At 37.2% G+C, this 14,543-nt stretch overlaps 1 protein-coding gene across 1 annotated transcript in view; it reads left to right on the top strand.

Annotated features, from left to right (window-relative positions):
• stim2b (stromal interaction molecule 2b) overlaps window positions 1–13,625 on the top strand; it is a 40,724-nt gene extending 27,099 nt beyond the window's left edge. The window contains exons 2-12 of the mRNA XM_066681674.1: window positions 113–243; window positions 3,936–4,047; window positions 5,471–5,582; window positions 6,050–6,165; window positions 6,509–6,686; window positions 7,178–7,355; window positions 7,461–7,622; window positions 8,380–8,480; window positions 9,206–9,444; window positions 9,529–9,712; window positions 10,059–13,625. Of these exons, the coding sequence (XP_066537771.1) occupies window positions 113–243; window positions 3,936–4,047; window positions 5,471–5,582; window positions 6,050–6,165; window positions 6,509–6,686; window positions 7,178–7,355; window positions 7,461–7,622; window positions 8,380–8,480; window positions 9,206–9,444; window positions 9,529–9,712; window positions 10,059–10,569 (2,024 nt within the window). The 3' untranslated portion in view covers window positions 10,570–13,625. The remainder of the gene's footprint in view (window positions 1–112; window positions 244–3,935; window positions 4,048–5,470; window positions 5,583–6,049; window positions 6,166–6,508; window positions 6,687–7,177; window positions 7,356–7,460; window positions 7,623–8,379; window positions 8,481–9,205; window positions 9,445–9,528; window positions 9,713–10,058) is intronic.
• Window positions 13,626–14,543: the final 918 nt, after the last annotated feature.

The following is a 14,543-nucleotide window of genomic DNA, read 5'->3' as shown; positions in this document are numbered from 1 at the left end:
ATGTTCTTGAGTGTAGACAGGAACCTAGTAACAAATACACTCATTTGAAATGAACACCACAAATAAACTTATAGCTTTTAAGTAATTCTGCCCTTTCCTCTTGTTGTTTCAGACCCATGTCTGATGGTGATTCCTCCCTGCATGAACGAAGCGGATCGCTTTAGCCTTGAGGCGCTGCGGCACATTCACAAGCAGCTGGATGACGACAATGATGGCGGCATCGAAGTGAACGAGAGTGTGGAGGTCAGATAGCCGGTTTGGGCAGCTAACACCCACAGGCTGTTTCTTTGTTTTTAGCTGAAATTCTAACTTGAAAAAACATTCCTCTTCCACAGAATGAGGAAGTTTCTTCTGCAAATGTTTCTGTAATTTTGCCTTGAAAGACACCTGTATGATAGACTAGAACATGATTTTGTGTGTGTGTGTGTGTGTGTGTGTGTGTTCATGTATGTATATGAGTATGTATATGTATGTGTTGCTAAACACTGTCTCCACTCATTGTCCACTTTGTTAGACACCCCTACCTCATTGGTTCACCTTGAAGATGTAAAGTCATCATCTGTTGCTGCAGAGTTTATGTTGGTCTTCCTCTAGTCTTTCATCAGTAGTCAATGGACACTGCCAACTAGAAGCTGTTGGCTGGATATTTTTGGTTGGCAGACTCTTTTCAGTCCAGCAGTAACACTGACGTGTTTAACAACTCCAGCAGCACTGCTGTGTCTGATCCATTTGTACCATTACAATTCTCAATAACACACCACAGCCACGTCATTGTCATTGCAGCTCTAAGAATGGTCCAACACCCAAATCATATCTGCTCTGTGGTGGTCCTGCTGGGGTCCTGACAATTGAAGAACAGGGTGAAAAGGAAGAACAAATTGCGCAGAGCAACAAATGGACTACATTCTGTAATTGTAGAACTACAAAGTGCTGCTATATTGTCAGTGCAACTGAGAGATTGGGCAGTGAGTGTAGAAACAAGGAGGTGGCCATAATGTTATGGTTGGTTGGTATGTATATAGTTAAACATATTACTTTAATATTATAATGTACCTAAAACCTAAATTAAATATACAACTTTCCAGTTTGGCAAAATATTGTCTTCTGCCAAACAAATGCAAGGGTTTACATGACTTTAACAGCGTTAAATGCTGGAATAGCATTTTTTATCCCACCTGCAATTTGTCTCTGTAGTGCTGTGCTGTGCGTGTATATGAATACAGTAAGATTAGTGTTATTTCTCTGGGGTGTTGCTATGGATAGTTGCTGGCCACGGCAGGTGCAGTCTTTGACTGTTGGAGTGGCTTTGCCAACAAGTCACATTACAAGACCTTCCACCGTCACCTCTCATATCAATGTGCATGTGTGTGTCTGTTCTTCATTGGAATGGAGTCTTAAGAAGTGGCCTCATAGGAGATTGAAGCATTTTGCTCTTCCACTGCCAGTGCTAGTTGGTGTCATCTTTCATACCACAGCAAATTCTTCAGAGTGTATGTGCAAGTATATGTGTGTGCATTTGTGTGACAGTGATGCACATAGACCTACATTTTTGAATATATCTCCTCTCATAAGCAAATCAAGACTTAACCCCTTGAACTGCAAAGTTTGTTTGTGGGTCCATAATTTGGTTACTCACACTTCATAGACTCAAAGATTAATAATTCATTATTCATAAAAGAAAGAACTATACATTGTATTCTAGCTAAAGAATAGTAAAGCTTAAGAACTGATATCACTGGTTTAAAACACATTGTGCGCAAAGTGAATTTATGAGAACCCACCCAAAATTCTGATGAATGAAATAGTCAGAAAATATTATCATATAAATATGCAAATGTGTATATAAACATACTTCCTTTCATTCCACATTAATTTACATGGTTATATAATTTGTGTAATTTAATGTACACGTCTTTTGTTACTTGATATCACAGTGCTGTAATGTATTTAAAAATTGAAAGAGTGTAATCTATCTTAAGTTAAAGATCTAAACATGAATTTATGAGTTTACTTCAGATCTTGGGTGTCTGAAATATGAATTCTGTTCTGTTGTGTGTGTGTTCGGTGCATGAAACAATAAAGGCAAGACCAAGCTTCATTCAAGCTTCAGACAAAGTTAGAAAACACACATACATTTCTAGTACCATATGCCGATATATTTCGGTGCCAAGGCTGAAATTCAAATGTTCCAAATACTCTAGATTTTGCAGATGAATTGAAATAGTATACATAAAGACATAAGACATTTCTTAAGGAAAAATTTTATTTACATTAATTTGCAAACAGACATGTCATAGTGAAGGACACACACACACACACACACATTTGCAGGTTGTATGAGCAAATTAAATCCAGAGTGAACTAGATGCGCACTGAGGGGAGTAATTATGGATCAGCTCCTGCTAAAATCCCAGAAAAAAAGTGTGTGAATCACCAGAACATCTGCAATGCACATAGAACAAGCATCTCTTTGTGTAGGTAGTTTTTTCTGTGTGTGTGTGTGTGTGTGTAGGTTAATATGATGGCAGATCATTTTCAGGGCTTGTGTGTGTGTGTGTGTGTGTGTGTGTGTGTGTGTGTGTGTTGAACGAAGTTCTGTGCATATGTATACATTTGCTCACATGAAATTGTTTAGTACTTTTTAAATACAGACAGAATGATACACCGTTAATGGTGGCAATTTACATCCTTCTACTGTAGACAAACACTATCTGGCATATACGACAGCTGCCTTCTGCCTTATCAGACCTGGCTGAACAGTTTTATGGTTTTATTTTTCTCTTAGACAGAAATGCAAACTGTATCTGGTTGTGCTGATGAGGTGTTGGGTTGGGTTGTTTGAATCTGATGTGGGTGAAAAATGATTAAGCATTATATATAAGTAAAAAAAGAGAATTTGTTAATTTCATAAATAGCTGTCTCTTCATTAGGTGATGGGCCTGATGCACTGTGAGCAGGACCCAGAAAATGCCATTTACGTGTAATTTGGGAATCTCATGAGATTGTAATTTATTACTTTAATTTTGAACACTGTGACACAGGAGCATGTTATCACTGTCAGAAATAAATCTTGTTTAAATGTTCCTTCAAAATGTTCTGATGAACTGTTTTAAAGACATGCTCCAAAATTACTTTTTATATTTTTCTTTTAACTTTCATTCTTGGAAGATTTTCCTTCTACCTAAGTAATCATTTTTGTGATATGAGGTTTTGACCCAACAGTGACCGTACGTGTACTGTTTGTACTTCACAAAATTATAGTATGTTAACATTTGAAAATGCTTAAATATTAATGGAAACTTGAACACGAAATCCCATTACTGGAAAAGCACAGCATTTTGTAAAATGCTGTGAACAACAATCTGTGATTTGGTAATTTGTTAATAATAATTTTATTTAGAAAAGCACTTTCTAAAATAATCACTGACTTCTCTGGAAAATACATCACATAAATGGTAGCTTATGTCTCACCAAAATCAGAATATATACCTCCACATCAATGTTTTTTTCACACATTTCAAACCCAGAGAACTCCTAAGTCTTTCTGCATGGGTTTGAATAGTTTCAGGTTACATTTCTTGATGCAGTGTCAGACTGTGTTAAATTACAATATCAGTGCCTTCTGAAGACTCAGTCACAAACATCCTACCATGACTGCGATTAGCCTGCTCCATAAATATTCAAGCTGGTCTGCCAGAATATTGGAGATCTGTCATTTGTACTTTTGTCAGTTAAAAAAAGATTTCAAGTAAATTAACAAATCATGGGCTCTAGTTTATACTGAATTTTACACAAAATCCTATAATTCCAGGAATGGGGTTTGTATAAATTAATGCAGGTTAATAGCTAACTTTGTACAAAATCATTATGATGCAGGTTCACACACTTAACACAAATTTATTCAGAGTTTGTTTTAATGTTTTTTTTTTCTTCAGTTCATTATAGAGGATATGAAGCAGCAGCAGACGAACAAACACAGCAACCTCCACAGAGAGGACCAGCACATTACCGTGGAGGAGCTGTGGAAAGGCTGGAAATCATCTGAAGGTGAGGAAAAATGCATACTTCAATATAATATTTCAAATAAACCTATTTTATTCAAAAGAGACAGATAGAAAGATAAGTAATAATAATAAGTAATAAGGCATATAAAATTTAGAGATTTATTAACAAATGGTACAATTTAATATGCCAAAGCCACTAAATTAATGTCATGTGTATGTGGCTATTTTGTGGATTTTTGAGCCTTTCTTAACCAAGCTTCAGACTTACACTCAAAACAAAGACTGTATGTAACCTCCAGAATGACTAATGAGGGATGACAGCACTGTCCTACATTGTGTTACAAAGCCTGACAACACACTGGGTTATCCCACTGAATGTAAGGAAGAGATGAAACAATGGCGTGTGTGTGTGTGTGTATTATTTTGTGAAATGTAGTATGCAAGTCTTTATTTCTGTGTCCTGAAATATTTATGGTTTGCATTCAATAGACCCTGATGTCAATGTATTGTAGCAGTACTATTGGAAATATTGCCCTTAAATTGATAAAATTATTAATTGCTATTCAGTTTTTTGTGTTTGTTTTAGTGATCTGATGTCACCAAATTGATTTCATTCAAGAGTAGTACATTTTATTTCAGCTATGTGTTGATAACAAAGCTATATACAATCAATAGTTTCAACCTTTCTACAAATGTAGCCTTTCTTTCTCTGTTACTGTGTTACATCTTGTTGATTCATTCATAGTCCTCCCATGAACACTGTGCAGAGTAGTCTACTCGTGCTACTATATTGCTGACACAATGTTTTTCTTGTAAAGTATACTTCGACACTTGTTTGGTAACGAAAACCTCATAGCATTCTGATATACAGAAGACGATTTTGGTTTGAGAGCCATTAGTGGAATTTTGATTTAAAAGCTGAGAGTCTGTCATAGCTTCATTAAAATTTAGACTAGAACTATGGATAGATAATGGATAAACATAAGTGGTGTTCACTAATTGAAACCCAAACATATTGTTGTGTCAACTCTGCTCCCTACTTATTATTACACCTTTAAAAAGTGGGCTAGGGGGAGCACTTCTCATGGTGTATTCCCCACCCACTTAGTTTAGAGACTTCAGTATCTTATAGAAACCTCAGTGTTCATTAAGGGTTTGAGCTGTGTGTATGTTGGTGTGTGTGTGTGTGTGTCTGTGTGCATTTTCTAATAAAGCTTTAAGCTAAAAAAGAGCCACATTGTCCTCACATTCTTCGATGAATTTGTCCCAATAAAATGTATAATACACCATTGCTTTGGCTTCACATTTTTCATCTTTTAGTATCGAGTGAAATTTTCTTGTCATTTGTCATGTTCCGATTGTATTTGCAAATCACTGACACATAGATGCACATAAAGTACATAAAAATGTTGATATAAAAGATAGCCTTAATTTTCATTTACTCTGTGTGTTTTCTCTCTCTCTAGTCCATAACTGGACAATGGATGATGCAGTGCAATGGCTGAAGGAGTCTGTAGAACTTCCACAGTATGAAACAAACTTCAGGGAGTTCAAAGTAGATGGCAATACACTACCTCGGTAAACACACATTTTACATGCATTTTACTTTACAATGACACAACTGAATAAATTGCAGTTAATAAAATAGAGTCACTGAAAATGAAAGTAAAAAAATATCAAAAAGGGACTAAGCCATTTTTAGAGTAACACCTCCTCCTTCTGGCAGTCCTTTGTAGGTGCAGGTAGACTATATTGAGATGGGTGAAACTACTGGGTTTAGAGGATTGGGTTTCCTCTCTCTGCCTTCACTCGCTGACTCATGAAGTGATGTCACAACTGTAGATCTCTTTCCCCCTCAGCTATGCTGTATGTGTGTGCACATATGGCCCTTCAACCATTTTGTACTTTCTATTTAAACTCGCTTCCTTTAATGTAGGCTTAATTAATCCTCCTTTACTAATGTGTTACCTAATCTATGATTATGATTGGATGTTTTTAAAGTACTTTATGTTAACTGTCTCTCTCCTTTATTATCTCTATTTCAGAATAGCGGCTAATGAACCGTCGTTTATGTCGTTGCAGTTAAAGATATTGGATCAACGACATAAACAAAAACTAAATTTAAAAGCACTCGATGCAGTGCTGTTTGGGCCTCCACTACGTAAGTGCTTAGCTGCTATGTATGTGCTTAGTTGTGTAAATTAATCTGCTGTTAATTTACTTAAGTTTCCACAGCTATATATGCCTATAAACGTAAAATGTATTTTATTAAAAAAAAAACATTGAATACTATTCTCACACTTTTTTTTGAGTTAGGTTCCAGTTTTGCATTTAACTTTATTTAAATTTAGAAAGGAAAAAAATAATGTTCCCTTTTAGCTAAGCCATAGCTGCATCATCTTCATAGGGAACATAGCAAGGAGGAAGACTTAAAATAACATGAGCCAATACATTAGCATGAATAACCTAATAAAAGTCCATAAAGCCTATGTCTCTGCCTGCAGGACCTCAGCATAACTGGCTGAAGGATTTTGTCCTGATGATATCTATCATCATTGGTGTTGGAGGCTGCTGGTTTGCCTATGTGCAGAACAAATCCTCCAAAGTTCACATCTTTCGTATGATGAAGGACCTGGAGAGTCTTCAGAGTGCAGAACAGAGTCTGATTGAACTGCAGAGCAGGTACGGAGAAAGAAACTATGATAAATGTACTTTAGTTGAAATTTGATTATTTTTTTGTAAAAAAGGCTTTACTAAGTCAACGTAAAACCAAAGAGAACATTTTCTATTGTCACTGGGTTTTCTAGATTGCAGCATACTGCTTTAGAAAAAGTCTAAGCTATTTCCATATAGCTACAATTAGGACTGGACGATATAGCCCAAATTTATATTACAATATATTTCTTAATTACGGTCGATATTGATATGAACAACTTAAAAGCCACACAAACATGACATCATCATCAAACATCTTAAAGTAACCTCTTGGTTTTGTGAAAATAAATTATATATATTATGTTTTATTACTAACTTATAATTAATGTCTGTCAGTGACAGAGGCTGTAAATAACGTATACTGAATTTGGAATAAATGGGCATTCTGAAAATAAAGGTAATTTTGCTGTGAATGTCCAGATTTGGTTCTAGTTCTTTTCTGCGCTTGCCTGTTTTAGACTTGAAAAGGCACAGGAGGAGAACCGCACAGTGGCGGTGGAGAAGCAGAACCTGGAGCAGAAGATGCGAGATGAGATTAATGGGGCAAAGAAGGAAGCACACAGACTGAGAGAGCTGCGGGAGGGAGCAGAGTGTGAACTCAGTCGACTGAAATATGCTGAGGAGGAACTGGTTCAGGTAGGAACGGAAGAAGCTCCTGTGGTGTAACTTTGTGGTGTTATTTTTTAGACGTCTTTTTATTTTTTAAAGAGCTAGCAGATCATTGTGTTTGTTTGTCTGTAGGTGCGTATGGCTTTAAAGCGAGCAGAGAAAGAGCTGCAATCAGAGTGTTCAGTGCCTGAGGCCCTACAGATGTGGCTGCAGCTCACACATGAGGTGGAGGTCCAGTATTACAACATCAAAAAACAGAACGCTGAGCTACAACTCACCGTCGCCAAAGAAGAGGTGAGAAGTACAAGACTTAAATAAGTTTTATTCTTAAATGTGCCTTTCCTCTTCCCAAGCAGCTATTGTACTAAAATCAGATGAGTAAGTCTTCAGTATAAATAGAATCTAAACTCTGATATCAGGGGCACTGATAAAGCCTAGGGCCCACATTCAAAGGGCAATTTGATGACTTAAAATGAATGAAGTAACTTAGCTTAGGTCTAAGATTATATTATGCACTTGGATCATTTTCTCTTTATTTAATATGTTTGTTTTTATTAGAATTGGTGCCAAGGAAAACTTTCCAAAGTTCAAGTGAAGTTAAATAGAATTCGCAATTTTCCGAATTTAGGCCAAGCACATTATTCATTGAGAAATAGATATATCGAACACATGCACACACCAACAAAATGAAACAAAAATGTTTCCCCCTCTAATTTGTTTTTTTAATGATGTGGGTAAATTACTTTTTAATTACATAGTTTGTTTTTGCCTTTTTTCATTTGCATTTGGAATGAGTCATCAAGCAGTTACACAAAGCAATTAGCAGACGCCTCTATAAGACTATTCTCAGAATTTCTGTATCGCACCACTTTCCCTTATCTATTATCTGTTATCCACACATTATCTAGAGTTGATAAGGATAGTTGTACATAGTCTCTATTGTGTATGCAGTTTGACTTCAAAATTATTATATGCTAGTTGTGGAGCACTAGAGTCTAATGGCACTGTAAAAATTAAATATTAACAATATGTTTGTGTGTATGTATTTCAGGCAGAAAAGATAAAAAAGAAGAGGGGTTCTGTGCTTGGAACTCTTCATGTAGCTCACAGTTCATCGCTGGATGAGGTTGACCACAAGATACTTGAAGCCAAGTAATCATGCACAAACATTTGGATACTTTTTAGAATGATGTTTCATAAATAGCTCTTTGGGGGTGCCACAGGTAGTGTCACAGTCACACAGCTCCAGGGCTATGGAGGTTGTGGGTTCAAGTCCCGCTCTGGGTGACTTGTCCATGTGAGTTTCTTCTGGGTGTTCAGGTGTCCATAGGTGTGAGTGTGTGTCGCCCTGGTGCCCCCTCCAGGGTGTGTTCCCTCTTTGTGCCCAGTGATTCCGGGTAGGCTCCGGACCCACCGCAACCCTGAAGTGGATAAGTGGTGAATGAATGAATGAAATAGCTCTTTGTCTGAATGTAGGGTTGTAGGCAAAACTTAATTTGAGTAAACCCTTCACAAAGTGACATCTCAGAGGACAATCCATTAAAAGATTCAGTAGCGAGAAGAAGGTGTTCTTTTGTGCTGTGCCTTTATTTTTGAAAATGTATAAAGTTTAAATTATTCTTAAAATTTAAAACTGAAAAAAATTTAACACAATACTATTAATACTGGAAAAAATATATGGCATATTTATGTTAATTTTATTCATTCTTTCCAGTAAAAATGAGTACACATCTGTATATTTTATTATGTAGTTGCAATATTCAGATAAATACAAAACCTTAAATGTGACTTGCACCTTTAAAGTCGATGCCAGACAGAGTGTTTTGTTTGATTTTTGTTTGGTTTTATTGATTGTTGTTTTGCTGTGTGTTGTACAGAAAGTCTCTGTCAGAGGTGACGGCATGCCTGCGTGAGCGTCTGCATCGCTGGCAGCAGATTGAGAGGCTGTGTGGTTTCCCTGTGGTGCAGAACTCTGGTCTGCCAAGCCTGACTGCCTCTCTCTACTCTGACCACAGCTGGGTGGTGATGCCCCGCGTCTCCCTGCCTCCTTACCCCATCGCAGGAGGAGTAGACGACCTGGACGAGGACACGCCACCTATAGTCTCACAATTTAACCGTGAGCAGATTAAGAATATGAACACAGTTGTAAGGCAATTATAAAGACGGTATTTTCAACTTGTCCCCGTCTCTTTCCTTGTAGCCCCGTTGATACGTCCTCCTCTGACACACAGCAGCAGCCTGTGTCGCTCTCGGCGAAGCCTCCTCACCCACCAGAGCTCTCTGCTCTCACCAGACCCTGACCTGCTCTCCATGGCTTCCGCACCAGGGGTTTACAGATCAGAGGCAGAAGATGAGCAAATCTTCTTCACTGCAGACAGGAAAGGGTAAAGCATCATCACTTCATATTTTTACACATGCAGTCCCCCCCCCCAGTAAACATGAAAAAACAGGCAATAAATAGCTTTTTACATCACAATGATTTAATCATTTCTTCTTCTTTCAAATACATCTTAATACCTTGTATAAAATACCAAAGTGTTTTTACACTGCTTTGCTCATGTATATGAGGAGTGGCTATATTTATGAAGAACAATATATTGAGCTGTTTCAGTTACAGTTTTTGTATGTAGAATGTCATAGGATGTAGATAATGTGGGCTGATGTGATTTTACATGTGGATCATTTTATCGCTTGACATTAGAAATGCTTTGTTCTTATTGTGGCCTACAGAGATTCTCAGGACACGTGGTCAGACTCGGACTCTCTGAGTTCTTCTCTGAGCAGAAAGCAATTCTCTGGTGGAAGTGGGACAGATACTCCACAGCGTAAAATTTCTCGTGATGAGCTACTGTTTGCCCAGGAGGCACAGGTCGTGGCCTCAGACATCTCGTCTCCTCCCAGCTCCTCCTCAGCTGACTCTGTATCCTCCTCCATCCGCAAGGGCTCTCCTGACCTAACTCGCTCCTCCGCTATACCTGAATCCCAAAGCCTGACCTTTCATCCCGGCACCAAGTCAGCAGCCCATAACGGCATGCTGGAGAAGTCTTACAGCCTGGGCCAGCTGCATGCTGGCGGGACGCCCCCTGAGGGACGTTATCCCTCAATAAGTTCTCTAGACACGAAGGAGAAGGCCAGCAAGTCGGCCAAACAACTCCACTCTCCCTCTCCCCCAGACTCTGAAAATGGTGAAAAGAAGCGCACCAAGATCAAGAACATATTTAAGAAGAGCAAAAAGCTGTGATGAGAGAGAGATTGAGAGAGAGAGAGAGCAAGAGAGAGAGAGAGAAATAGAGAGATAGTAAGATAGGAAACAAGGAAAAAGCAAGATGGAGACATGAAAAGCCTTAAATCAAATTTAAAAAAAAATTTAAAACATGTAACAGACTCTCAACCAGAAGCCAAAATATTCTGTTCAAATTTCTTTTCTTTTTTATTTATTAAAACGGAATGTAGCTCCGTCTAGGTGCTATCCTGGGTTGGAGGCCTTTTATGATGCCTTTTGCAGTCCACTCAAAGTCTGGCATGGTATCATCATTTGTAAGTCAGGGATGGGTAAAGTTTAAGGGTCATATTGGTCATTTTTTGAAGAACAAATGGCCACTTCATTACTGTAATTTGAGAAGGAAAATTGTTCACTTTTTTGCTACATTGTACATTGAAATTTAGACTGATTCTCAGAGATCAACAATAGAAACAATCACATAAAAAATATAATTGAGCCTTAAAGTAAAACAAAGTTGTCCATAGATATAGTGCTGTGCAAAAGGTAGCTATTTGTCTGGGCAGAAAGCATTTATTTGTTGTTTAAAATTAGAATAAATACAAATAATTTGAATGAAATACTTTGCTTTCTTTTGGTGACTGAATTTAACAATTCCAATGATTCCGATAATGGTGCACTAATGATGAGTCAGGAACTAGATAAAAAGATTAGTTGCTATTAAAAAGAAATTCATAATTATTTGTACTGCGTTAATCTTTTGCAGTCATTCTAACCTTCACTTTCAGGACAAAACCTTGTGTCTCTAAGAATGTACTTCATTATATAATAGAGATAAAATTGATTTTGGACACGTTCTCTTCATGTGTTTGACATTATATGTTTACACAGTTTAAATGGAATTTGGTATTTCTAAATTATTAAATAAAGTGTTAGAAAGAGTAATGCAAGGTTTTGTTCCAAATATGATTATATGAAGATTTTAATAAAATGTACTTACTCCAAATTTTTTTAAAAAAAATTGTGCCCATGTCACAATTTATTAATATTCAAATTTAATAAACAAATAAAAACCTTAGGGGTGCAGAGGAATTGATTTCAGAAGGTTTCAGTTTTGGCAGAGCCAGTGCACCGATGTTGTTGCTGGGGGTTTGGGTGCTTTATGCAGGTGTGCTGAGGGAGAATGAAATGTCGTTTCTCCAATACACGGTGCTAACATCAGTTATCTAATAGAAGTGCTGTAAGTTCCCAGTGTCTCAGCACTGACCTCTCAGTGTCGCTTCAAAACAACCCCCTGTAGGAAGGACTGTGACTCCATTGGCTGCAGCACTAATTCTGGCTGCTGATTTTCTAAATCGAAGTGGTGACCAATGAGAAGTGCATTTTCTGTTTAGCATTCTTGAAGTATCTGCCCCACCTCCAGCCAATGGAACCTCAATAACACGGAATAAAACAAGTCCCGTATCGGTTCAAAATGGAATACGGCTTTTTCAGTCCAACTACGGGACGGATGGCAATCCTAATCTCTTCCCCTCGTGGGGGAATTTGTATTTGTCCGGAACATTCAGAAAGAAAAGTCTGCGTATGTGCACTTGCACGCTGGATCTAGCTTTGGCTGACTGGGTGGGTCAAATTCACACACGTAGCTACGCCCCTGACCCATTTGACTAAGATTTTGCACAGTGCCGTATGTGGATAATTTTAAACATATTATTCTATGAAAAAAAACGACTTAACCTAAGTTTACAGGTCAATGGTGTGAACACAAAGCATTTAAAAATCCTGTTTTTACCAGTAGTAATTAAAAGTGACACACAATTTACACACATTAGAAATCCTTAATTTGAACTTTCAGCCACTGGTCACTGTGAGGTCCACAAACACTGTAGGTCCACAGTATAGGTGTATTAATACAAGCACAATCTAAGGCAAGTTTGTCACCATCTGAGGCATTAATCCCTGGTCAGTTTTAATCTGCACTGTTGCTGTTGACCAGATATTAATTTTTGAGCATTGAGCCATTGTTGGTTCGGGATAGATATGCTAGAAGATTGGTGCATGTGGTCAAATTACAGCAAAGTAAATTTAGATACTGGGATTTCTAATAAAGTGGCCAGTGAGTGTAAGTTAATTTAATCCATGGAACATTGGCTATGCTTACATGCAAAGATTTTTACCAGTCTGAATGAATATATTCCAGTTCTAAATTACCACTGATCTGTTTATATGCACACATGTTCATTTTATTGCACACTACAAGTAGTCGAATTTAAAAAAAAAACACCATTTAAAAGTGGTAACAAGAAGCATAAGTACAATCAGAAGCTGAATCTCTGCTCTCTATTTGGTGCAATGCACAGATCATGAAACGTTGGTTCTGCACCTAAACCATGCTCTAAATGTACTACAGGGAGTTGTGTAGCATATGGCCAAATGTACCATGGCCATATAATCGATATATAATGCACTATTTGTGTGTAGAATCTGTTATTTCATAAATTACACAGTACTCTAGATAGAGAGACGTCTGAAATTCCATTCATGAGACATAACACAATACACAATACCCGAGGTTCTACTGGGAACGTAAACTAATTCAGAGTTTTGTCATTTTTTTGTTATTCTTTGATTTAGCAATTTATTTAAAGCATAAGACACCTTGTTAAATCCTAAAGAAATGTCATCCATATTGGCCTTCAGTTTTTTATTATGTCTGTTAATTTTGAGCTGTTTTCTACCCGATAGAGCTATTAGTCAGGCTGTTAATGAATGATAAGGCTGCATGTTCCCATAGCCACTGTATCTGATGCTCTTCTCTGGTAATTTTGTCAATAAAATTCAGCTATTTCTCAGTTGGTCTTTTAGCTCAGAAATTTGCGATAGTAGATTACAATAACACATTACTGAGCAATTTTAAGTGTCAGTGTAAATCTTGTAGTAAAAAGTCATCAGTGTGGGTTTACAATTGAAACCAACAGGCCCCTTAATCTGATGTAGGGTTGAATGCGGATTTTGTGCTTTATGTCACTTCCTGTTTAATAATACTGTACAACTCCTGTACTTGACTAAGGCCCCATTCATACAGATCTGGATAATTTTAAAAATGCAGGAAGGAAAATGGCTATATCATCCAGGCAAAAACAGTTGCGCTATCATGCTAGTCCAGGGATATCAAAACACCACTATACATGTGAGTAACACAGGTTTCATCTGAAATCAATTCATACTCCCTGTGTAGTGCACTACATGTTTCTAATACAACATAATTTATATGTATTCATATGACGGAATATGAAATCTAGTGCTATCTGCATGTATACATGGTATTGTAATTACTTTACTTTACCATTAATGACTTTACAATATTTTAATGTAATTTACTATATAGTGAGTGAGGAACTATTTGAATTTCAGGCAAAGACTGTGACGTCAGTGGTTTTAAGTTTTCCCTGCACACATGAGAAAAAATCTTGGAGAGCATTTTTCCGAAAAACCTCGGTTTTCAGTAAAATAAAATGCAGTTTTTGTGTGAACGGGAGGCCAAAAAGCAGAAAAAGATATCCAGATCCGTGTGGACGAGGTCTAAGTTCTTTGACATTACAAAGGCAAAAAACTGAGTTAACACTTAGTGTCAAGCAGATGTGGGTTATAACTGATGAACACAAACTTGTGTATGATGCAACATATTTGTCATACCAGTCTGTTTTGATTAAGTGTGATTTAAGTGATATAAAGTGATATTTAAGAAAATAAGTATAGACAAAAAAATTCAGTCAAACAGCAACTTTAATTTTTCATAATTGTGCCAAGAGGTTGTGCCAATAATATAAAATGCAACACATGTGGACAACAACTGAATACAACTGATACTGTGTGTGAAAGCCCCCCCCCCCCCCACACACACACACACACAACATCAAAACAAAACAATAAATAAATAAATGGGAAAAAAAGGGGGAGAGAGAGAGAGAAGGAGAAAAGTCCTGCTAAAGTTT

Source organism: Hoplias malabaricus, chromosome 9 (genome assembly GCF_029633855.1).
Source record: "Hoplias malabaricus isolate fHopMal1 chromosome 9, fHopMal1.hap1, whole genome shotgun sequence".
NCBI classification, from domain to species: Eukaryota; Metazoa; Chordata; class Actinopteri; order Characiformes; family Erythrinidae; genus Hoplias; species Hoplias malabaricus.
Note: the sequence above shows the minus strand (reverse complement) of the source record. Positions and strands in the feature narration are given on the sequence as shown.